General features: G+C 41.5%; 1 protein-coding gene across 1 annotated transcript in view; it reads right to left on the bottom strand.

The window, feature by feature from the left end:
• Positions 1-3,348: 3,348 nt before the first annotated feature.
• Positions 3,349-26,599, bottom strand: part of slc35e1 (solute carrier family 35 member E1) — a 48,671-nt gene continuing 25,420 nt past the window's right edge. Inside the window, exons 2-6 of the mRNA XM_080212692.1 lie at positions 18,622-18,692; positions 16,410-16,547; positions 12,118-12,243; positions 9,857-10,102; positions 3,349-9,255 (exon numbers count right to left, since the gene is read on the bottom strand). Of these exons, the coding sequence (XP_080068818.1) occupies positions 9,013-9,255; positions 9,857-10,102; positions 12,118-12,243; positions 16,410-16,547; positions 18,622-18,692 (824 nt within the window). The 3' untranslated portion in view covers positions 3,349-9,012. The remainder of the gene's footprint in view (positions 9,256-9,856; positions 10,103-12,117; positions 12,244-16,409; positions 16,548-18,621; positions 18,693-26,599) is intronic.

Raw genomic sequence — 26,599 nt, forward strand, 5'->3', positions numbered from 1 at the left:
TCGACCCAGGACCCTGGGGCTGTAAAGCAGCAGTGCTAACCACTGTGCTACTGTGCCGCCCAATTTATCAAACTGTTGTGGGAAATTACCATTTCAGAATCAGACTGGAGTGCAACAATACAGTTTTATTTAACGAAGCTTCTTGGAGAAAAGGCACTGGCACTCTGCAGTACTGGACAACTACCTTCTCTCAATGATACAATAGGAGTGGTCCATCTTTATACCCTTTACACAATAGTGGACCAGACATTATTAACATTGTTGTAATCAACTAGGTGAACATCTTTTAACACATCCTTACGGACAGGTACAGACGTGATCATTTCAATACCACATTGTTCCATGAATGGATACATTTCCTCTTTATCAATGACTTAGTTTCAGTCTATTCATACAGCAATTGGTTTTTATGCATTCCTGTTCCTACTTGTGGCTAATCTCCCTATCAGACCCCATTGTTCCAGGACTATCTTTTATCTTTTAAGGTGCCTGACTTCCTGCAGTAATTGTTCCCTGTATGTTTAATTCAAATAACTGTCTGTCTTGTGGTTTAAATTGCCAGTCGTTGTCTGTGTTGAAAATCAGTGTCTGCTTAATGTCTTTTAACCCTTCATATGCCAGGTATCCATCTTTATGGCTTTTTTTTCCCCCTTACAAATCTAAGTACCTGGGAAGAGGTTTAAGTTTACAGTTGGATAACAATTGCTTCTCCTTAACTTTGAGATGTTGCAGTTTGATAAGCAATTGGACACACGGAAGTTTGGCCATTCTCTCCTCCTCTTCCTTCTACGGCCCTTGGATTTTCTCCCAGGACGGAATAAGAGCAAGATAACATCTGGACTGCAGTGCTCCAGATATGTTAGTCATTTGGTAATACAGAACTTTATTACTGAAAAAAAAGGGCAATGTCTCTACCAATCAATCCATTTGCCAATCTTTCCTCATGCAATATAAATTGTTCCCTTTGAACAAATAACAGTACAGCACAGGAACAGGCCCTTTGGCCAACAAGTCTGTACTGACACAGATGCTTCTCGAATCTAGTATTTTCTTGCCAAGTACATAAGAACATAAGAAACAGGAGCAGGAGTAGGCCATCTAGCCCCTCGAGCCTGCCCCGCCATTCAATGAGATCATGGCTGATCTGTCGTGTCTCAGTTCCACATTCCCGCCCTCTCCCCATAAGCCTTAATCCCCTTGCCTGTCAAAAACCTATCAACCCGCGTCTTAAATATATTGAGCGAGGCAGCCTTCACCACTTCAACGGGCAGAGAATTCCAGAGATTCACCACCCTTTGAGTGAAGAAGTTCCTCCTCAACTCCGTTCTAAACCACCCCCCCTTTATCTTGAGGCTGTGCCCTCTAGTCCTTTAGTTCCATTAGAGACCAAAAAAATTGCCTATTCCAGCCTTGAATGTATTTAACACTAGGCCATTCATAACATAAGAACATAAGAAATAGGAGCAGGAGTAGGCCATCCAGCCCCTCGAGCCCGCCCCGCCACCCAACAAGATCATGGCTGATCCATCGTATCATATCCCTCTATTCATATTCCTCTATTCCCTGCCTATTCATGTATCTATTCAGATGCCTCTTGAAAGTTGTTATAGAATCTGCTTCCACCATCTCCTTCAGCAGCACATTCCAAACATTCACCACTGTGTGGAAAAACTTAGCCCTTACGTCTCTTCTAAACTTCTGACATTCCAATGAAAACAATCCAAGTTTGTTCAACCTTTCTTCACAGTCCATATCCTCCAAACCAGACAACATCCTGGTAAATCTCTTCTGTGCCCTTTCCAATGCATCAACATCCTTCTGGTATTATGGTGACCAGAATTGTACACAATACTCCAAATACGGCCTAACCAAAGTCTTGGACAGCTGCAACATGATTTTCCAATTCCTATACTCAACGTCCTGTCTGATGAAAGCTAGCATGCTGTATACCCTCTTGATCACCTTGTCAACCTGAGTTGTCACCTTCAGGGAACTGTGGATCTGCACGCCCAGCTACCTCCGAATGCTAATATTTCTAAGGACTTTAGATTTCATATTCTTGCAATTTTGTCCTGAGTGCAAAATGAAAAGCTTCAATGAAAGTCCCTGTATTCAGCACTATTTTTAAACATTAACGTACAACAAATCTGGCTATACAGCAGCTTATTTTTTATATATTGCCCAAATACAAATAACCAGGGACAATCCTTTCAGCATTTATCTTTCTTAACCACTGCATAACAGACACTGACATATAAAGTCCCTTTTTTTAGGTGCGTTTTTTTAAAAACTCTCATGGTTTAATATAGTGTTACGAAACAAAAAGAACAGAAGTAAAACCCCTTAGAATCTGCAAAAGGGATGGCATGGTGGTTAGCACTGCTGCCTCAGTAGCAGGGACAGGGATTCAACTCCAGCCTCAGGTGACTGTCAGCGCGGGTTTCCTCCCACGCTCCATGGATGTGTGGATTAGGTTGATTAGCTATGCTAAATCGCCCTTTAGCGTCAGGAAAGTTAGCAGGGTAAAGTCGTGGGGTTACAGGGATAGGGCCTGGATGTGATTGTTGCCGATGCAGGATCAATGGGCGAAATGGCCTCTTCTTCACTGTAGAGATTCTGTGATTATACGAAAACCTTTTGGATTGGTTCCAGGAGAATTGGATGGTTGCTTAAGAGACCAAGTAACACAAAGTTGAGTTTGGTTTTTATATTGTAAGGAAGGGACAAGTTGTTTGGTAGTTCAAAGTATAAGTTGCCTATGAAAATAGTGTTCACTTTATTTTGCCATTTGATGAAGTCAAGCTGATTTCCATTGACATGGCGTTGGTTTAATATCTCATCCAAAAGATGATATCTCCAACACTACAGCACTCCCTCAGTAATGTGGAGTGTTAGCCTTGATTTTTGTGTTCAAGGCCTGGAGCTGGACTTATTATTCAGGAAGCCAATATGCTAACAACTGGGCTGATACTCTCTGGGTAAAGAATTCTCACAAATTCTTTTAGATTTATTAATAATCACCCTTGGTTCAAAAAACCTTTTCAATTTTGAAGTCCGCAAGCAGGTGATCCCTCAAGCTTTCTCTCATCTGGAGAAAGAGCCCCAGTATATTTAGCCTTTGCTGAGAATTATAACGTTTTATTGTATTTATAAGAATGAAAATATCAGTGTTCTGTTTGAATCTAGAAACTAGTTAGATTGTTGTAACCAAGATCTCAGCAAGTGGAACATTGTGCTCATTGCATGTGGATTGTACCCAATGGCACTCTAATGTACTCACAATACCACCTACTGCTTGCTGAAACTTTGGGTTAAACCCTAGCTGTTTGTTCAATAAAGACCCCACACTGGCTTCTCATTTCACTTTATTAATTTAAATGTTACATTTTTTTCTCAACCAATACTTGTTTTTGAAATATAGACAGGCATGATACACTAATAAGCATTGGCACACATACATTCACCTCCACAGACTTCCAACCACTGAGCTCGAGAAACAATACTGCAGTGTGGGAAAATCTGCAATAATACATGGACCCGGAAACATCTATACACATTTAAAAATAATACAAACTACACGTTGCACTTTAAATAAAATCAAGAGGTAACTGGCTTTAAAAAGGGAATAATCCTACAGATATCCAGTTTTAAACAGGAGCCACTGCCTTGTTGTATTTAGAACAAACAATGATCAGAAGCTATTTTAAATAATCAGCAGCAAAGAGGGAGAATTTCATTTAATCCCAGGAAATTATCTCTTTCATCTGCTGTTTGATGGTAGTGAAGTGGAGGAGGTCTGGAACAAATAACAGAAAATGCAGTCAACAATCAGTAGGTCTGGCAGCATCTGAAGTGAGAGAAACAGAGTTAATGCTTCAAGGTCTGTAACACTCCACAGATGCTGCCAGACCTGTTGAATGTTTCCAGCATTCTCTGTTCTAATATCAGATTTCCAATAGGTGCATTATTCTGCTTTTGTATTAAGATTTGGAACAAAAATTTCTTCGCCAGAACAAGCCACTTGCAAAAACGGATACTTTAAAAAAATTCTTAAACAGATCAAATATTTATGGGGTTAGGTGAAATATTTCACACTTTGCTGTGTCATTGTGGTTTACAAAGCAAACTCAGATAGATCACACCAACAGAATCTATTTTCAGATCAGGAATTGCAGACATTTGTTGAAGTATTGATCTTCTGACAGGAGGTGGTGCTGTTTCACTGGGCAGCCACATCACTGCCAGAAAAAGGATCATGCATTACCACGTTTAGTCTCACTCAGAACCTCACCATTCCATCTCCACATGATTGGAAATTAATCCCATACTTTCGAGCCTAAACCAGGTCCCAGGACTGAATTTACTCATTTCCATAATTCACTTTTAGGATGTCAAGCACAATTTTCATTGCAACATTAGAGAATGATGCAATCACACATTATGAAATGTACATTAAAACACAAGTGAAGTTTTGAACAGTGATGAATTGCAGAGTAACACTTCTTTCTTAAAAACTGCAAAGGCCAAAGATTTCAATCTAAAAATGGATGAGACTTGTAAAAAGAGGCATGACATTTCCTGTTGTTATTTGATTAAAAAGGTGAACTTTGAAGTGGGAATTGAAAATGAGAAACTAGCATCTCATCTGCTCTCTGGATTACCAAGTTTTCTGTAACTCTTAACTTTCATCCGTGTAACCCAAGCTTTTTAACCTACCAATTACCCAATCACTACCAACCTTAAATCTCTTGAGTTACCAGGCTGCCTGTACCCCGAAAATATCTGGCCAACATCTGGTCACCTGGTGCTCCTGCTCTCTACTGATTACATAAGACTGTACAACATACAATGACTTTTGAGTTCAATTAGAAAAGCAAACCCTGATTTCCTACATCTGTGACAAGGTTTTGTTACAAAATTGCCCTTCTTACAAACATAAGCAAACTGGACTTTGGTTCTATATTCATCCCAGTGATAATATATAAGCAAGGAATACCGTTCATAGGCACCTACATGTAACCACTACAACCCAAAGTAAACCCTCAGAGGTAGCTTTAGCTCCAAATTTCTACATTATTTACAAAAGTAAATGCTACAAAACACATTAAATAAGTGCTATCGCCATCTGATCAAACAATTGTGTGCATGTAGGGGAGGCAGAAAACATAGAATTGCGGATTGCCCAAGTTAAATCTCGGTGAGGACATGAACACTATGGATGATACCACAATTTATTTGCTATTCCACAGCTGGGTAATGTCTCCAGTACTCACTCAAGCCTGCACTATCAAGATCTGTGAGCGGGCTTACAAATTCAGTGCATGTGGTTTCTGATTGAAAATAAGTACATTGCCATGATTGAAAGTATTGAATGTCATTGTGCAGTCATGGTGACCCTTGGAGAAATGTACAGGTCAATCTGTACAATATGTTGACTTTTTTATTGAAATATACAGGAAATATATAGGACTTTTTTATTAAAAGGCCCTATTCATGATCTTGATATCCCAAAGTGTTTTGCAATAAATTAAGTACTTGGGAAGCGTAATCGCTGTTGAAAAGCTGGAAATGTAGAAGCCAATTTGTGCACAGCAAGGTCCTGCTCAGCACAAATGCTAATAAATGTCTGTACTGTAAGGAATAAATTGCAGAGTTTAAATTCACAGCATAGTTCTGGTAGGGCAGGGACAAAGACAGAATTTTCACAGTTTCTGAAGGAAGTTGGTTGGGGGCAGTTAGTGTGTTCAGTTTAAGAGCATGAATCCTTACCAATAAAAAGGCTTTGTTAAATTAGACCCTATAACATTCAAAATCATAGTTAATCTCTACATTTACTCTGAAGAGTGTAATTGCCAGCCAAGAAGAACTACAGCAAGTGGAGTGTGAAAACTGGCAAAGAGGACATTATTTCAAATGTTCCCTGCCATTTGAATTTTTGACACAGATGTACAGGCAATGGACTTGGTCACTATGGCAGTGGGAAAGGAATTATTTAAAGATTCTCTCTCATTTTAAAAGGCTGGGAGTGCTGAATCCTCAAGCTGAGAGGAGGACTAAGCAAAGGAGGAACTTTCTAATAACACCATGAAACAGCGTCAAAGCGGGTACAGCACCAGGCATAAAGAACTTCCCTCAACATCTTAGTTACACAGCAAGTCAGACCAACCACCTTCATTCACACTATGATTGGTGAAACTTTAAGAAAGGTAACTGCTTACTGATTAGTTTCAACTGAAAAGTATGAGCATAAAAATATCTCTCCCACTTATAGCATTTAGAATTATCCAATACATTAGTTTGAGGTAATTTAAGGAATGCCACACAAACACTGCACAGGTGCTGCAACATCAGTTAACATGAACATTGGGGAAATTTAAACCAGCTATAATTTATCTCATTCAACGTGTGACCAAGAGAAATGCAGCGAGAGAGAAAGTATAGAGAGATATGAGAGAAAGAAATTGCAAAGTGAGAACTGTAGCTTTTTCCAACATAAAACAAATGCAAAAGACAATGAGGAAACAAGCACAAGACAATGTTGCTTGAGTACAGAAAACACACTCCTTTTAGTCAGTAGTGTTGGTACCACCATTGATCTCTCAATAGAAGCGATGTTGCTTCTTGATCAGTGCTCACTTCCAACAAGGTCAGAAACTTGGCCACCGATACTAATATTTGACAATTCTGGGATTTGCAGTTTACCAGTCTCTTTTATGAAGCAACTTTAATTGTTACTTTTGTAATAATTTTCCCAATGGATATTGGATTCATGGAACACTTTGGCTTACAGCAATTCAGAATGAGCTTACTCCTGGAGTATAGATAGTGCATGAAGGAGTGATTCTAAAGGGAACTGATTTCTGAGGAATTCACGGACAGCACAGAACTGTTTGGAATAAAAGCAGGAAATAAACAGCGGATTGGCTTAAGCCTGTGAAGAAAAGCAGCATGTTCATGTTCCGTGTACACCTCACATGAGAACCTACACACCCAAAACAGTTCCTTCACAGCTGCTGACTGAGTTGTTGCCTGTAGATCTATCAATTTCTGTTTTTATTTCAGATTCAAAGTTTAAAATAAATCTTCACAGGTATTTAGAAAGGATTGAGTGATTACAATTATTCCCATTCTGCAGCTTGCACACCATCCCATTTATTACTGCATAGCAGATTTCAGCTAACTTCAGGGACTGATATCTCACCACGCGCTCAACCAATGGAGATCTTAACTTTGTATAACTAGCAAAACTGACTGAATTGAAGTAATTTACATCTACCTAGTGAGTTACACAAACACCCAAAGTGCTTACTAAATTGTAAATAAATTGTAGTTCTTGTTGTAATGTAGAAGCTAATTTGTGGGACCTTATTGAATGCAAATAGCAATGAGACAATGACCTGATTTTTTTTCTCTGGTGACATTGGTTGAGGCATAAAAATTGTTCAGAACCATGGGGGGATCTCCTCCTGTTCTTATTTGAATACTGCCATGTGGTCTTTTACATCCAGTAACATTACCAGGCCTTTGTTGAAAGTGTCATTTGAAAAATTAGTATCTTTCACATTATAGACTTCCCTCAGTACTGCATCAAAGTATCAGCTCAGATTCTGTGTTCAAATCTCTGGAGCAAGGTCTGGACCCACAAGCTTCAGAAATAAGAGTGCTACCACTAAGCCTGTCTAATTTGGTATAATTTGATTCAATTAAAGAACTGTGGCAGACATGACAAGGATATAATACAACCAACATTTTGGTCACCATGTCCAAACGTTAATTTTAACAGCTCACAGAAACCAGGAGTTGCTATGGGATGTTAAATTGGATTATTAACATTGAGTGCAATCAGAATGGAGTCCATCAAGACTGTACACATCAAGAATCATAGAATCCCTCCAGTGCAGAAAAAGGCCATTTGGCTCATCGAGTCTGCACCAACTCTCTGAAAGAGAGTCTTACTCAGGCCTTCTTCTCCACCTTATCAGTTTAACCCCACACATTTACCACGCTAATTCATCTAACCTACACATCTTGGGTGATGAGGGCCAATTTAACATGGCCATCACCATGGAGGAAGCCAGTGAACCACAGAAAACCCATACAGACACCAGGACAATGTGCAAACTCCACAGAGTCATCCAAGGCCAGAACTGAACTTGGAGCTGTGAGGCAGCAATGCTAACCACTATGCCATCATGCCACCCATTACTATTTAAATTCAGATTAAATCTGAAATGACCAGGGAATGTATGATTAACAAAAGTTAGGATGTTGAGACATGCATACAGTGTAGGTACATCTCAACTTCAAAGTGTTGAGACTTCCCTTTTCCCAAACACAATAAAAAACTCATGGATGCTTCATATTTACATTATGGTATATCATTATTGGAATCATTAGATCAATACTCTTCAATTCATTAATCACAGCCAAATAATTATCTATCTGCCTAAAAAGAATACAATTAATGGATAAATGCACCCCCCTTGAAAAACGGAGGAATTGCACCATTAGGTAAAGATGGACACAGCCTTCTGAAATGATTCAATAACAAGTGGTACGCAATTGCAACTCTGTCATACACAGGGACAAGGAGGGAGCTATATTTAATATTGGGCTGGAAGGGTTGGGTTCACGGCTCTTTAATGCATTATTTTACAGAGTGGCTTTCTTGTGTAGATATTTGATTATTTAACCACGACCTTGCTTACTCTGTGAAGTAATCACCTCATACTGGTCAACGATTTCATGCCTGCCCCCAACCCCACCCTAAACAATTTCTGGACAATGAATGACACACACACACACACACACACACACACACACACACACACACACGGTGCAAAATGCATCTTCATCAAGTCAGAGTTACAGTGTTCACACCATTACCTTAAAATAAAAAAAATATAGGGCCTCAGACTGAGACATCTTGCTAAAAACTATTGGCTAACCGGGAGTTTCCGATTGTATGCAGAATAAGTTAAAGGTGGAAGTTAGATAGCTCTGGTCAAGTGTTTAGACGTCAAATCGGTTGGAAATGTAGGTAGTTCCAGAGCTCTGCCGGTTGTGCTGCAACTGTTCAGCCAGCAGGCCATTCCGTCCGTACTGGTACTCTGTGTATTGAGGGTACAGCACAGTCCCATTCATCTGTCCCTTCTGATCAACAGACAGTTCTTGATGCTGGTTTAGAGACACAAGGTCCCCAGAGGTGACTGGAAGCAACTTTCTCTTGGCTTCTTGGTTGGCGTCATACTTAGCCTGTTTTAAAAAGAAACAAGAATCTGTGCTGAGTGCATCAATCCAAACACAACATTCCCTGTCCCGAGTGTCACAATCCAAACACAACCTTCCCTGTATTGTCTGCCTCGATCCAAACACAACATTCCCTGTCCCGAGTGTCACAATCCAAACACAACCTTCCCTGTATTGTCTGCCTCGATCCAAATACAACATTCCCTGTCCCGAGTGTCACAATCCAAACACAACCTTCCCTGTATTGTCTGCCTCGATCCAAACACAACATTCCCTGTCTGGAGTGTCACAATCCAAACACAACCTTCCCTGTACTGTCTGCCTCGATCCAAATACAACACTCTCTGTCCCGGGCGCCTGAGTTCAGATGCAACATTCCCTGTCCCAAGTGCAACAATCCGAACATGACGTTCCCTGTCCCACACGAGTGCTTCAATCCACACAACATTCCCTGTCCATTGTGTGTATAAAGATAGTCATGTTCGCATGCAAGGATCTGACAACAGACTAGAGATCAGCTGGGCTTCGCATCTCAGTATAAACTAGCAGTGTGAGGAAACAGTATATGGAAACAGTGTCTCATTTAGGAAAAAGAAGGCAGACTCACCTTGTTGTAGGCAAACACCCCCACAATTGCAGTCATCATCCCCATGACGTTGGTGGTGGTGACTGGATTCTTCAGCATGATCAGCGATACTGAAATCACCATGATCCTCTTGGTGGCATTGGCTACAGAGTAGCTGAGCGGACTGATCAGGTTCAGGATACTAAAGGCAACCATGTTCTGAGCAAAGTTACAGAAGCCACTGATGAGTAGCAATATGAGTGTCCAGTACCAGTGGGAGACATCTGTCTGGAAGAGACAAACAACAGCTCAGTGACATAGTATATGTGTCACTACATATTGCACAAAAAACACTTTATTCTCTCTCCCACCATTAACTCCCACAAAGGTTTATATTTTCAAATTTATCTTTGACCCTTACTCCCTCCCTCTATGGCCACATAAAAACAGTGATCAAGGAGATCCAGCAGAAATATATCTCATTAAAAGACAAGAAAACATTAGCCAGTAAAGGCATACCAGATTTTAAAAAAGGTGCAAACCTGAAACTAAAGATAAGAAAGTGACAATGAGACAGTCTGGCAAAAGGAAATTACAGAAAGGTTAGGAAAGAAATCAAAGAAACAATTTGGAACATTAGAGAAGCAACAACATCAAATTACCAAGACATATAAAAAGACACATAAAAGAAAAATCAGGCTGGGGAATGACACACCATAAACTCACAAGTTATGCCTGTGAAGCAGCAGGAATATTAAACAGTTACTTTGCCTCAGTATTTACCAGAGAGATTAACATGGCGAACAAGACATTTAAGCAAGAAAGGGCAGGGATAAATGATGAACCAATTAAGCAGGATAAAACCCTGTCCAGATGGATGGCATGTGCACAGAAATAGCACATATATAAAAATTCATTTGAAAATGGAATAGTGCCAGAGGGTTGGCAAACTGTGTAATTTCAATATTTAAAAAGGGAGATTGAATAAGTCCAGGGAATTACAGACTTAACTCAAAGTTTGTCATAGGAAATATAATAGAATCCTCACTATGTAAATGAATAACATAGGAATTGAGAATATAATAAAGACCTCAAAAGGGAAGATCATGCTTGACAAACTTGAATTCTGGAAAGGGTAAACCAGCATAATGGTATACCAATAAAGTACTGCATAACTACCTCATGACCAAGATCAGACTATGTGAAGTCGGGGACAAGTAGTGGAACATTTAGCAATTTGGAAGAAAACAGAGATTATGGGTGAAGGATGTGAAGCAAGAGGTGTCCCATAAGGGTGGGTTCTGGAACTGCTGATGTTCACTATTTGCATAAATAATATAGACTTGAGAAAGCAAAGGACACTAAATTGAAGTAAAATTAATAGAGGAGAGCTGTGATAAAGAAATGAATAAACTTAGAGAATTGACATTTAAATGGCAAATAAGCTTCAAGTGTGCAGTGGTACATATTATTAGGAGGAACAAGGAGTCCATGGAAAAACAAATGATCAATTTGGCTGAGACGCAGAAGACTCTAGGGATACAGATACATGAATCACAGAATAGTGATGCAGATAAAAAAGGCCAAGAAATAAACAAGGTTCATTTCTAGAGGAATGAAATTGATGAATAGAGATATTAAACTTGTGTAGATCCTTAGTTAGGTCACATTCAGAGAATTTGTCTTCATATTATAAAAAAGAGGCACTCAAGGAGGTACAAAATGGAATTCCAGATGATACTGGGAAGACAAAACTTTTGGTTATACTCATCAGGAAGAGTTAAGCTGACTGGGGCTCTTTTCTCTCCAAAAGAGGGAATGACCTGATAGAGGTTTCTAAGGTTGTGAAAAAAATTGATGGGGCCGATGGAGAAGGTGTTACAACTTTTGACCAAAATAAGGAGTCACAAATAATTCATAAGATCAGAAAAATTTGCATTGTGCTCCTGGATGAGGAATGCAGAGACTAGGAGTAATTAATCACAATAGTTGGGGAATTTAAATTAAATTAATTAAGCAAATATGGTAATAAAGAGACAGTGCAGGTAATGGTAACCATGAAACTATCATATTGTTGCTAAAAATCCATCTGGTTCACTAATGACCTTTAAGGAAGGAATCCTTACCCGGTCTGGCCTAAATGTGACTCCAGACCCATAGCAAAATGGCTGACTCTTAACTGCCCTCTGAAATGGCCAATTAGCTAGCCACTCAGTTTAGGGATGGTCAGTAAATGCTGGCCTTGCTAGTAACACCCATATCCTGTGAATAAATTAAAAAAATCAATATTGATATTCACTCACTACTGAGCTGTTTACAAAAAATGCAGACACATCGACAAGGACCCAAGTTGGAACCATAAAGATGACAGCATAACATCCAAGGATATACAGGAGTCGAAGGTGATGCATCCGTGTATCCCTCAGCACCTATAGGTGGAGCAAAGGACAAAGACATGAGCAGCATGTTTAGAGTCTAGAACCAGGGGACATAGTCTAAAAATAAGGTCTTAAGACAGAGATGAGGAGGTGTTTTTCTCTTATGAGATCTATTAGTCCCTGGAATTCTTTTAGCCAGAAAACAGTGGAGCTGATCATTGAATTTATTCAAGGCAGAGTTTGATGGAAAAGGGTGTCAAGACTCATGGCAGCCAGATAGGAAAGTGGAGTTCAGATCCCAATCAGATCACCCTTATGAACCTAGGCATTATGTTGATGAGAACAGAAGGTAATACATTCGTTTGGAAGATGGTTATTACCCATATCCAATATTCATACATTGAATGCACAGGTGTTATCTACATCATATACTAGATTCCTATAAATCAAGAATATAAATGTTTGTACCAAATTTACAAGTTCTGATGAGTACTGAAGGAAACACAGAAAATGCAGTAAATACTCCATATCTGGCAGTATCTCTCTATAGCATTTTCTATATTTCCAGCATCTGCAGTATGTTGTTCTTTTGCTGGTTATATTTTACTGCGTTATCCAAAGGACTCTGATCCAATGTTGAATCACCACTTGGGAGTTTGAAATCTGGCAAAATACCATTAATAAATGTTTTCAGGAGACGTGTACCATTGGCTGCAAGCTAGCTTCAGACTTCAGTAATTCACATTAAGGTGCTACAGATCATGCATTGTGATATGCCAATCAGATCATAATTACCCAACAATCAAAAAATGGACCACGGTCTACTGTGCTGGAATATGTAGCGTCCATAATTCTCTAACAAGAAAATCTGGGCAGAGATCAAAGGGGCAACTTATGAAATATCTTCCAAATTTCCACAATGAATATTAAAACCATCGTAAAATTCCTCTGTATTGTAACTCAGAACAGGCCAGATTTATCACATATCAAGAATCTTCCATATAGTTCATATGAAATTAGGATCAAGAACCTAACTGTGACATATTCTCCACCATGCACCCTCTGTAAACTTAAGCACATCCAAAAATCCTAGCACTTAACTCACACAAGGTTTTGATCGCCAGGGCAGCATTTGAAACCAGAAGAGATACCCAAGAAACCAAATTCTCTATAGGACGAGTCACTTGAATTGGCCAGGATTCAGTTACAATTGAAACAATTAGGTACCTCACAAGAGGTTATTGCAGAAGGTCAGGGGACATGGAGTTGGGGGTAGGGTGTTAGCGTGGATAGAGGATTGGTTGTCAAATAGGAGGCAGAGAGTGGGGGTCAATGGGTGCTATTCGGATTGGCGGTTGGTGACTAGTGGGGTGCCCCAGGGGTCGGTGCTGGGGCCTCAGCTATTTACCATTTATATAGATGATCTGGAGGAGGGAACCGAGTGCAGGGTGTCGAAATTTGCTGATGACACCAAGATTGGGGGAAAGGCAAATTGTGCGGAGGGTGTGGAGAGTCTGCAGAAGGATCTAGATAGGCTGGGCGAATGGGCCAGGAAATGGCAAATGGAATTTAATGTTGGCAAGTGTGAGGTGGTCCACTTTGGTAGGAAGAATGGTAGGAAGGACTATTACTTACGTGGCGAAAAACTGCAGCAGGCGACGGTGCAGAGGGACCTCGGGGTCCTTGTGCATGAGTCACAAAAACCCAGCTTGCAGGTGCAGCAGGTGGTCAGGAAGGCGAATGGGATGCTGGCCTTCATAGCGAGGGGGATTGAATATAAAAGTAGGGAGGTCTTGCTGCAGCTGTATAGGGCATTGGTGAGGCCGCAGCTGGAGTACTGTGTGCAGTTTTGGGCGCCGCACCTGCGCAAGGATATTTTGGCCCTGGAGGGAGTGCAGAGGAGGTTTACTAGGCTGATACCGGAGTTGAGGGGATTGAGCTATGAGGAGAGGCTGAATAAACTAGGCTTGTACTCGTTAGAGTTTAGAAGAATGAGGGGAGATCTCATTGAGACGTATAAGATGATGAATGGGATGGATAGGATAGAGGTGGAGAGACTCTTCCCGCTCAAAAAAGACAGTAGGACTAGGGGGCACAGCCTCAAGATAAAGGGGAGGTGGTTTAGAACGGAGTTGAGGAGGAACTTCTTCACTCAAAGGGTGGTGAATCTCTGGAATTCTCTGCCCGTTGAAGTGGTGGAGGCTGCCTCGCTAAATATTTTTAAGAAGCGGGTTGATGGGTTCTTGATAAGAGAGGGGATTAAGGGTTATGGGGAGAGGGCGGGAAAGTGGAACTGAGCCACAACAGATCAGCCATGATCTTATTGAATGGCGGGGCAGGCTCGAAGGGCTAGATGGCCTACTCCTGCTCCTATTTCTTATGTTCTTATGTTCTTATATCAAAATAGAAGAAAATTTAAAAAGCTTGAAATAGAGGAAAGTAATAGAGAAATGGAAATAATGGATTTGGAGGTTAAAGAAAAAGAGAGCATTCCAAAGGGAGCTGACAGAAAGACAGGGGAGACAAAAGGCAAATGAATGAGAAGAAAAACAAAATGAAAGGGCATTGGAAATGGAGAAGTTAGCAAAGGAGGTAAGAGAACAGGAAAGACAGAATTATAGCTTAAAAGGCTGACAATTAAAGAAGCAACAGCAGAAGGTGAGAATCTATTTCCACACAAGAACCCAGTGGGGAGATGTTTACATTTATGCAAGCTCTTCCAAAGTTTATGGAGAGGCATGTACTATTTCATTTGAAAAGGGAGCTAAACAAATGAAATGGCCAAAAGAAATTTGGACATTTTTATCACAGATTATTAAATTAGAAGGCAGAACTCAGTTCTGCAGTACTGTCAGAAGAATCTGTAGAGTATGATAAAGTAAAGAAAGCTATCCTGCTTGCATATAAATTGGTTGCTGAGGCTCCCAGGCAGAAATTGCAAGATGTGAGGAAACAGTCCGGATGGATCTAAATTGAATTTGAAAGGGCAAAGGCAAGTCATTTTGACCATTAAAGGTAGCGATAACATACAAAGCTCTTAAGAAAAGAATTCTCTTGGAGGAATTTAAAGATTCACTTCCTTCTGTGCTGAGCAATCTTTGATGGTGGCCGATGATACAATTTGTGTTCCAGATAAAGCATTAATTAGAGGTACTAATGGGATTTATGAACCAATTTCTTTGTATAAAGTCAATTTAAGAAGTGACTTGGTACAAGGAATTGTTGCAGTGGGGATTATCCCTAAAGCACCTACTGAAAGGAAAGATTTTATCCTGAATAATGAGTTGGAGTCAATAGTGGAGACTAACGTGGTGACGACTGTATTGTGGTTGGCTGTTTATCTTAAACAACCTTTGAAATCCCCTGTAGTCAAAAATGAAACTTATTGACAAGCAATTGAAGGAAAATCTGATTAATGCAGAAAACCAACTTTCATGCAAGGAAGTGAAGTTTCTTACTGAAAAAGAGCAATTGAGAACCAACCATGGATAGCGAGGGGGATTGAATATAAAAGTAGGGAGGTCTTGCTGCAGCTGTATAGGGCATTGGTGAGGCCGCAGCTGGAGTACTGTGTGCAGTTTCGGTCGCCGTACTTACGCAAGGATATTTTGGCCTTGAAGGGAGTGCAGAGGAGGTTTACTAGGCTGATACCGGAGTTGAGGGGGTTGAGCTATGAGGAGAGGCTGAATAAACTAGGCTTGTACTCGTTAGAGTTTAGAAGAATGAGGGGAGATCTCATTGAGACATATAAGATGATGAATGGGATGGATAGGATAGAGGTGGAGAGACTCTTCCCGCTCAGAAAGGACAGTAGGACTAGAGGGGCACAGCCTCAAGATAAAGGGGGGGCGGTTTGGAATGGAGTTGGGGGAGGAACTTCTTCACTCAAAGCGTGGTGAATCTCTGGAATTCTCTGCCCGTTGAAGTGGTGGAGGTGCCTCGCTAAATATTTTTAAGACGCTGGTTGATGGGTTTTTGATAAGTGAGGGGATTAAGGGTTATGGGGAGAGGGCGGGAATGTGGAACTGAGCCACGACAGACCAGCCATGATCTTATTGAATGGCGGGGCAGGCTCGAAGGGCTAGATGGCCTACTCCTGCTCCTATTTCTTATGTTCTTATGGAAGTGGAATACTTGATTGAGGACTTGGAACTTAGTGGCTCCATTATTTTATTTAGGCAAAATCTATGAGCTGAATTTCAGAGTCACTGCTTTACCTTCTTGGAGAAGATGTTCTGAAGGGAGAAGCAGAGGGTGGCAGCAAGTGCACTAACAAGTCCCCAGACATCAAAGGAGAGTTCAGTCACTGTTGCTAAGAAGACTCCAGATATTATGGGGATCAATGAAATGTAGACCTGCCAGGAAGAGAATTCAACAGTTAGGACATGATTTGAAAGTTACACATAAATAAACCAAATCCTGGTAAAAGTCAGTTCCTATTGACCTGAGAATTAATTTCCATTGAGAATTTCATCAACTATTCTTTATGATGACCTTGAACATGGAAGCAGCACAGTTAAGATATGTATTTCTTTAAAATGGTCTGTGGAATCTGTAATTGATTTTGAGAATGTTTACAAAGGATTGAGAACTTGTATCAATTGTAAAGAGATTAATTATAATTTTCTTGATCAAGAAATATTGGTCCATCTGGAAGCAGCACCAAAGGAAGTTAACATATGAAAGCTGTGTGGCTAGCAGGCACAGGACAGCTGTAGCAGAGGGGAGAACAGAGAAAGCACATATTTAAGAGCTATGCATGGATGATGCAGTTAAACAGGACGAAAAGCTGAAGACAGGGTTAGAGCAGGGGTAGTGAATTAGGCAACTTTACTGCTGCTGCTTCAGTTTTGCCAGAAATTACTAAATCATTTAATAGAGTGCATTAAAGAGTTCAAATAAAAGAACCTCTGAGCAATCTGTCATTAACCTAACTAAGAAGGTTCTGGAGGAGTGTGCCGTTCTGGAGATTCCACCCAGGAACCTTGAATGGAATATGGCTGCTGGTAAACTCAAGGAGTGAACTGATCAGTGGCAAAGTGAGAATTCCTACCAGAGGCTGATTTAGAGAACTTTGAAATGCAGTGTCATGTTTCTGCAGGGAACAATGGAGGCGTTTGTGTAAGATGTACCTTTTCTGTGTTGACTATTTAATGTGAAACTTACTTTTTTATTTGAATTAACTTATGTTTAATTTACATTGATTTATGTTAAAGTAAAAATTAAAAGTGAAATCTTGTTGGTAATTTCTTCATTTGGGGGTAATTTGACAAAGTTGAAGTATAGTTTTTTTTGCAGTATTTTGCTTTTATTTGATAATTTTGGTTCATGGTTTCCCCACAGGGGTTGTTATGTTCGATTTAAATCTAATACTGAAAGTGCAGCATTGACATTTTAAAAAGCCCCAGTTCACCCTTTGTTACAACTTGATCTTCTGCAACATAATTCAAAATGCTGTATCCTACCTCTGTTTATAAACATTCTTTATGGATTCATTATGGGCAGTATGGTGGCACAGTGGTTAGCACTGCTGCCCCACCGCACCAGGGACCCGGGTTCAATTCCTGGCTTAGGTCACTGTCTGTGTGGAGTTAGCACACTCTCCCCATGTCTGCTCAGGTTTCCTCCCACAGTCCAAATGTGTGGGTTAGGTAGATTGGCTATGCTAAACTGCCCCTTGGTGTTAGGGGTCTAGCTAAGATAAATGCATGAGGTTATGGGGATAGGGTCTGGATGGGATTGTGGTTGGTGCAGGCTTGATGGGCCGAATGGCCTCCTTCTGCACTGCAGGGTTCTATTAGTCCGAGACTTCAATGACTAAGTTGACCCCAATTATCAAAATGCCTAGATCATAACTGTTTAGCGTGAATAAGATAATGTACTTCTTGTGAGACCTTCCATTAATGGAAGCAGTATCAGTTTCCCATAGGTACTTGTACCAAAGTGAGTCAGCTATCTGAGAACAGTACAAGGTTTCTTTGTGCAGATTGTAAGCATTTGTACAAAATAGTCAAATGCTAGTTAGAATCACTGGGACTGCTCTTGGGCTACCCAGGGTATTCTGGAATAGTGCACCTTTCTTCCTCCAACAGTTAAATGCCTGAAGCAGTATCACTGGTGGCACCAGTTCAAGTAGAAAGTGCTCAACTGCCCTTCTCATTGAGAGCAGCACAGAGTATGGAAAGGGAGAGAAAACAATGTGTGCGCAAATTCCCACAGAATATCATAGAAGGAGCTGGTAGAACAAAATCACATATCACCCTCATCCAAATTAAGAATTTGATTTAGAATATAGTTTACAATTGTAGAGTTATTTATCCAAAATTATTGACATTAGTTTTCCTTCGATGATTTGGAAGCTATCTGGAAGTGAGCTGGAAAAAATAAATAAAACCCTCAACAGTTCTTATGAATCTCAGGCCCACTTACCTTCAAAGTCTGCTTCTCCTTCATGATGATGCGGGACAGGAGTACCACCCAAATAGGCATGGTGGCCTTGACTGAGGAGAGAAACAAAAGGGAGGGGAGGGGAATTAGAATCAGTTCAACTCAATCCTACCATAGACCTGTATGGAGGTCCGGTTCATGAAGGCAACATTTAGCAACATTAATGTATAATGGCTCATCAAAATACCCACATTCTGGGTGTATCTGGTGCTAGTCCTTCACCAAGTCCACACACACATACCAGAGTCAACAAGTTTAAACATTTCACATGCATTGAAGCATCTCAGCTTGAAGGAGGCAGAGGAACTTGCATGACTGGATGAAACAAAAGGTCAGTGAGCGGCAGAGCTGTTAAGAACCACATATCCTAATGGCTACAAGTGAACTGACGTTGATTGGGATTGAGCTGTGTCTCAGTGGCAGTTACCCTCCCCTGGGTCAGGAGATTGAAGGATAGTTTGAAGAGGGAATAAACTGTGCTTGTTGAAACCAAAAATTATAAGAATAAAAAAATTGAATCATATCCCAATTGAATGATTGGTGTTAGACCTCTAGTTGGGGGGTTCGTGAAGTTCCCGATGCTTTCAGATCTAAATCCTCCAATAGTCGGTGAAGCGAGATTTGAGATAGAAAACAAGGGGCTGTTCTCCTTAGAAAGACGGAGTATGAGAGGAGATCTAATAGAGGTGTATAAGATTAAAAGGTTGGCTAGGGCAAGATTAGGGCCAGTTAGAGACAGCAGTGGGAATTTATGTGTGGAACCGGAAGAGATTGGAGAGGCATTGAACCAATATTTCTCTTCGGTGTTCACGCAGGGGGACATAAATGTAGCTGTAAATGTAGCTGTAACTGGACAGTATTGCAGTTGACAAGGAGGATGTGCTAGTTATTCTTGAGGGATTGAAAATAGATAAGTCCCCTGGGCCGGACAGGATTTACCCTAGGATTCTCTGGGAGGCAAGGGAGGAGATTGCAGAGCCTCTGGCTCTGATCTTCAGGTCGTCGTTGGTCACCGGTATAGTGCCAGAAGATTGGAGGTTAGCGAATGTTGTCCCATTGTTTAAGAAGGGGAACAGAGACTTCCCCGGGAATTACAGACCGGTGAGTCTTACTTCTGTTGTGGGTAAGGTTTTAGAAAAAATTATTAGGGATAGGATTTATAGTTATTTGGAGAGTAATGAAATGATTACAGATAGTCAGCATGGTTTTGTGGAGGGTAGGTCGTGCCTTACTAACCTTATTGAGTTTTTTGAGGAAGTGACCAAAGAGGTGGATGGGGGTAAGGCAGTTGACGTGGTGTATTTGGACTTTAGTAAGGCGTTTGATAAGGTTCAACATGGAAGGCTTCTGCAGAAATTGCAGATGTATGGGATTGAGGGTGATTTAGGAAATTGGATTAGGAATTGGCTGGCGGATAGGAGACAGAGGGTAGTGGCTGATGGTAAGTGTTCGACATGGAGTTCAGTTACGAGTGGTGTGCCTCAGGGATCTGTTTTGGGGCCACTGCTGTTTGTAATTTTTATAAATGATCTGGATGAGGGTATAGCTGGGTGGATTAGTAAATTTGCTGATGACACCAAAGTCGGAGGTGTGGTAGATAGTGAGGAAGGGTGTCTTAGTCTACAGGGAGACTTGGTCAAGTTGCAGAGCTGGGCCGAGAGGTGGAGGATGGAGTTTAATGCGGAAAAGTGTGAGGTAATTCACTTTGGCAGGAATAATGGATGTGTAGAGTATAGGGCTAACATTAGGACTCTGAATAGTGTGGATGAACAGAGGGATCTAGGTATATGTGTACATAGATCCCTGAAAGTTGGGAATCAAGTAGATAGGGTTGTTAGGAAGGCATACGGTGTCTTGGCGTTTATTGGTAGGGGGATTGAATTTAAGAGCCGCAGCGTCATGTTGCAACTGTACATAACTCTGGTGCGTCTGCACTTGGAGTATTGTGTGCAGTTCTGGTCCCCACATTATAGGAAGGATATGGAGGCTTTGGAGAGGGTGCAGAGGAGGTTTACCAGGATGTTGCCTGGTATGGAGGGGAGGTCCTATGAGGAGAGACTGAGGGATTTGGGGTTGTTTTCGTTAGAAAGAAGGCGGCTAAGAGGGGACCTTATTGAAACATATAAGATGATCAGAGGTTTGGATAGGGTGGACAGTGATAGCCTTTTTCCTCGGATGGAGAAAGCTAGCACGAGGGGGCATAGCTTTAAATTAAGGGGTGGTAGTTATAGGACGGATGTCAGGGGTAGGTTCTTTACCCAGAGGGTGGTGAGGGATTGGAATGCCCTGCCTGCTGCAGCTGTGGATGCGCCTAGTTGGGCGTTTAAGAGATCCGTGGATAGGTTTATGGATGGAAAGGGTTTGGTTTAGGTTAGAGGGTCATTGTTTTTTTAACTGGTCGGCGCAACATCGTGGGCCGAAGGGCCTGTTCTGCGCTGTAATGTTCTATGTTCTATGATTATGAAGGGTATAGATAGAATAAACAGTGGTAAGCTTTTTCCTAGATTGGAAACAAATATCACGAGGTGCCATGGGCTTAGGGTGACGTGGGGGGGCTATAATTTGGATGTTAGAGGGAGGTTTTTCACACAGAGGGCTGTGGGGGTATGGAATGCACTGCCAAGTAAGATGGTGGAGGCAGGCACACCGGGGTTGTTTAAGGGATACTTAGATCGGCACATGAGCAGAATAGAGATGGAGGGATATAGGAGACTGTTTTAAATAAGGATCAAGAGCTTTGGGACGTTCCTGGGAATCAACTGATTCCTATGGACCTTCCAACATATTTTCTGGCTCACTTGTTTTACTTTTGAGCTTCTGGGGATTCCCTTGAATGTTTGCTTAAGATGTGCATGGTATTGCTGTTTTTCTCTTTTAATCCACAGATGCTTCGGTCCGCCTTGTTGTCCAACAAGGGGCATACACTCAGTGGGTCGTGCGAGGGCTGCTCTTGGATGTTTCGAGAGTAGCAAACTGGACCAGCCGATGGGCAACACGACAGCTCAGTAACTATCACTGATTGCTGTGCAGATACATGGATTTGGGCCAGTATCTGTGGGAGTTTGCGCATTCTCCCCATGCCTGCGTGGGTTTTCTCTGGGTGCTCCGGTTTCCTCCCACACCCCAAAGATGTGCTCTTAGGCGGACTGATGAAACAAACTGTCCCTAAATTAGTCTCCCCTTAATCTGGTTTCCAATGTGGAGTCCCATAAGCGTAGACAAAGGTCATGGGTGGAAAAGGGAACTCACGATGTTAAAATGGCGGAATGGGCTCGTTGGGCCGAAGGGCCTGTTTCCGTGCTGTGTTGTTCTTTGTTCTTTATACAGGTTTCTTATTTGGCTTTGGAATGCACTAATAAAGTTTGTGATTAAAACAGAGCTCATGGGTTTGAAAGAGGGAATGCTGAAAAGATGTTCCCTTTCCTGGGGGAATTGAGAACTAGCAGGCACAATTTCAAAATAAGCAATCTCCCATTTAAGATGGAAACGAGAAGGAATTTCTTCTCTCAGTGTTGTCAGCATTTGGAATTCTTTCTCCTAGCAAGCACTGGAGATTGAGTTACTGAATATATTCAGATTTGACCTGGACGCGGGTAATATTTGATTGACAAAGGAGTCAAGGGTTATGGGGACAGGTAGGAAAGTGGAGTTAAGGCGATCAGATCAGCCATGGTGTTATTAACTGGCATAGCAAGCTCAAGGGGCTGAATGGTTGTCCTAAATATATTACTTTTGCTGGATCAAAATCCCGAAATCATCTCTCTCCACAGCACTGTAGAAGCACCTTTATCTCACAACTGCTGCTATTCACAGCAGAAGGTCATCACCTTCTCCAAGGCAAGAATCAGTGCTGGGGCCTCAACTGTTTATCATAAACATAGATGATCTAGAGGAGGGGGGCTGAGTGTAAGGTTACAACGTTTGCTGATGACACAAAGATGAGTGGAAAAACGAATTGTGTGGAGGATGCGGAAAGTCTGCAGAGAGATTTGGATAGGCTGAGTGAGTGGGCGAGGACCTGGCAGATGGAGTATAATGTTAGCAAATGTGAGGTTATCCACTTTGATAGAAATAGTAGTAAAATGGAATATTATTTAAATGGTGAAAAGTTGCAGCATGCTACAGTGCAGAGGGACCTGGGGATCCTTGTGCATGAATCGCAAAAACTCCGTCTGTGGGTGCAGCAGGTGATCAAGAAGGCAAATGGAATGTTGGCCTTTATCGCAAGGGGGATGGAATATAAAAGCAGGGAGGTCTTGCTGCAACTGTACAAGGCACTGGTGAGGCCGCAACTGGAGTACTGTGTGCAGTTTTGGTCCCCTTATTTGCAAAAGGATATATTGGCCTTGGAGGGAGTGCAGAGAAGGTTCACCAGGCTGATACTGGAGATGAGGGGGTTAGCTTATGATGAGGGATTGAATAGACTGGGCCTGTACTCGTTGGAGTTTAGAAGATTGAGGGGGGATCTTATAGAGACTTACAAGATAATGAAGGGGCTAGATAGGGTAGAGGTGGAGAGATTCTTTCCACTTAGAAAGGAAACCAGAACTAGGGAGCACAGCCTCAAAATAAGTTTGGGGGGGGGGGAAATGGGCAGTTTAGAACAGAGTTGAGGAGAAACTTCTCTCAGAAGGTGATGAATCTCTGGAATTCTTTGCCCATTGAAGTGGTGGAGGCTACTTCGTTGAACATGTTTAAGTCACAGGTAAATAGATTTCTGATCGATAAGGGAATTAAGGATTATGGGGAGCAGGCGGGAAAGTGGAAGTGATTCACTTCAGATTAGCCATGATCTTATTGAATGGTGGGGCAGGCTCGAAGGGCTAGATGGCCTACTCCTGCTCCTATTTCTTATGTTATGTTCTTAATTAAGAATGGAAAATAAATGCTGGCCATGTCAATGATACCCACATTCCTTGCTCCTGTCAACTTTATAAGTGGATTGGCTAATTCACAAGGATGCGTGATGGTTTGTTATTTTGGCATGTATTGCAACATGTGAAAACGTAATCTAAGATGGGAACTGTTTAAATTCCATTTTTAATTAATCGTCTACATTCGAACATTCACGTCATGAAGAAATTACTTGTTCAAAACTTATTGGTCCAAAACCCTATTAGATATTCCCTCTTGGATATAACCTGTCAGTTTTCAGTGTGTGGGGATGCCAGCGTTGGACCAGGGACTACTTGAAGGCTCTGAAAGCTAGTGGCTTTTGCTACCAAATAAACCTGTTGGATTTTAACCTTATGTTGTGAGGCTTCTTAATGAGTTTTCAGTGTTGCAGATGAGTATGATCCAGTGGTACAATTAAAAGTTATTGAAGTATTTGGGCAGCAGCTAAATACTTTATGGGTAAAGCATTAGCAGAGTTGTGGTACCACTTTGTGCCAGGAGTCCACTTGTCTCACAGCACTTCAACAGTGAGAAAGGGAAAACCAAATATAATTTAAGAAAAGTGGAAAGGCAATTTGACAGGTTACTGCCTATTAAGATTAGGCTCATGACAGATGCTTTAGAAGACTGCTGTTACAGGAAATGGCCACACAGATTAAGCTGATTTTAATTGTTTTAATTCGCTAAAATAGACGAATGTGAGCAATCTCCTCCTTTATTCTTGTTGGCTAACCTCCGTTTCTGCTCCTGCTGAAATGGCTGGGGCTCAATTTGAAGAGGCTAATTCTTCCCAGTGGATTGAATTTGCATACAGTGAATCATATCTGCTATTGGGGGTGATATAAATACTGCAAGTAGGAACATGCCAATAACAATAAAATCACAACAGCTTCCGACTGATTGTCTTCCACTCCCTACTATTTCTTTTCATCCATATGTCCCTCGGGCTTTCACACCAAATCTCAGTGACGTTTCTTTCCCTCCAGCTTCACCACCCAACTCCTTACTCTGTTTGTCATTCATAATCATTTCCCCTCATTTCCTCCCCTCCACAGGCCCAGGAAGATTTGGGGGGCGGGCTCAAGATTCAGACCTCCAACAGGCACAGAAGCAATCATCTTTTTCCATGTCTCTTCTCAGAGATCATTATGATCCTCAAGACCCCTTTGGAAGAGTCAAACTATTCCAAAAATACTCATTAATGTATAGACAGATCAGTCCCATTACTGGATAGCAACTCCCAATCCCAGCACTTGCAGAAACATAGGAACCAGAAACAGGAGTAGGCCATTTGATATTTCAAGTCTGTTCCGCCATTCATTTTGATCATGGCTGACCATCAAACTCAATATCTTGTGCCTGCCTTCCCCCCATATCCCTTGATAAAGGCCCCAAGAGCTATAGTGACATAGAAACATAGTGGTATTCATTACTGTAATATAGGAAACAGGGCAGACAATTTTCATATAGCAAACTCCCACAAGCAGCTGTGTAATAATCACCAAATAATCTGTTATGCGATGTTGAATATCGGCCTGGACACTGGGTATAACTCCCCTATTCGCCTTCAAAATGGTGCACACAGATCTTTTACATGAATGCAGGGTGGCATCTTGTTTTAATGTCTTATCCAAAAACACAGTACCTCTGACCATGCAGTGCTCTTTTAATGGAGAACTACACAATTTTATTCAAGTCCCTCTCGAGCAGGATTTTCTGACTCAGGATCAATTGAACCACAGCACCCTCTCATGCAAAACAGCCCCACCCTACGCGATCTTTCCTGATAGTTTCACCCTCTCAGTCAGAATAGGGAGCGAGGAATCAGTTTACTAGAGTCAAGAAATTGGTGGCAGAATGTTATGCAGGGAGGGAGGTACCACTGTGAGAGCTGGACTCAGTAGCCAAGGAAGGTGCGTCACTAAGGTGGCCAAACAGGTGGAACGTGTTAAGCTAAGAGTTCTTCCAAACATGCCAATGGCTGGTGGTAACAGTGGGAGAGACTTCAGGACAGCCATTTTAATGTGAAGTGTCGCTTCTCAAGCTATCAGCCCCTGGTGATAGACTAAACATAGAAAACGGATGCAGAAGTAGGCCGATTGGCCCTTTGAGCCTGTACCATCATTCAATATGATCATGGCTGGTCATGCACTTTCAGTATCTCACTCCTGTTTTCTCTCCATATTCCCTGATCCTTTTAGCTGCAAAGGTCACGTCCAGGCCCCTCTTAAACATATCTAACAAACTGGCCCTAACAGCTTTCTGTGGTAGGGAATTCCATAGGCTCACAACCTGAGTAAAGAAGTTCTTTCTTGTCTCAGTCCTGAATGGCTTATCCCTTATTCTTAGATTGTGACCCCTAGTTCTGGACTTCCCTAACCATAAGACATAGAAGCAGAATTAGGTCACTTCGCTCATCGAATCTGCTCTGTCATTCAATCATGGCTGATATTTTGCTCATTCCCATTCTTCTGTCTTTTCCCCATAACCCCTGATCCCCTTATTAATCGAGAACCTACCTATCTCTGTCTTAAAAGGCACTCAATGACCTGGCCTCCACAGCATTCTGCAGCAAAGAGTTCCACAGATTCACCACTCTCTGGTTAAAGAAATTCCTCCTCATCTCTGTTTTAAAGTATTGTCCCTTTAGTCCAAGGTTGTGCCCTCTGGTTCTAGTTTTTCCTACTAGTGGAAACATCCTCTCCACATCCACTCTACCCAGGCCTCGCAATGTCCTGAAAGTTTCAATAAGATCCCCCCTCATCCTTCTAAACTCCAAGTACAGACTCTGAGTCCTCAACCGTTCCTCATACGACAAGCTCTTCATTCCAGGGATCATTCTCGTGAACCTTCTCTGGACCCTTTTCAAGGCCAGCACATCCTTCCTTAGATATGGCGCCCAAAATTGCTCACAATACTCCAAATGGGTCTGACCAGAGCCTTATACAGCCTGTTCTTGTACTCTAGCCCTCTCGACATGAATGCTAACATTTCATTTGCCTTCCTAACTGCCAACTGAACCTGCATGTTAACCTTAAGAGAATTTTGAGCAATGATTCCCAAA

Source organism: Carcharhinus amblyrhynchos, chromosome 26, assembly GCF_965287045.1.
Source record: "Carcharhinus amblyrhynchos chromosome 26, sCarAmb.v2.hapA, whole genome shotgun sequence".
Taxonomy (NCBI): domain Eukaryota; kingdom Metazoa; phylum Chordata; class Chondrichthyes; order Carcharhiniformes; family Carcharhinidae; genus Carcharhinus; species Carcharhinus amblyrhynchos.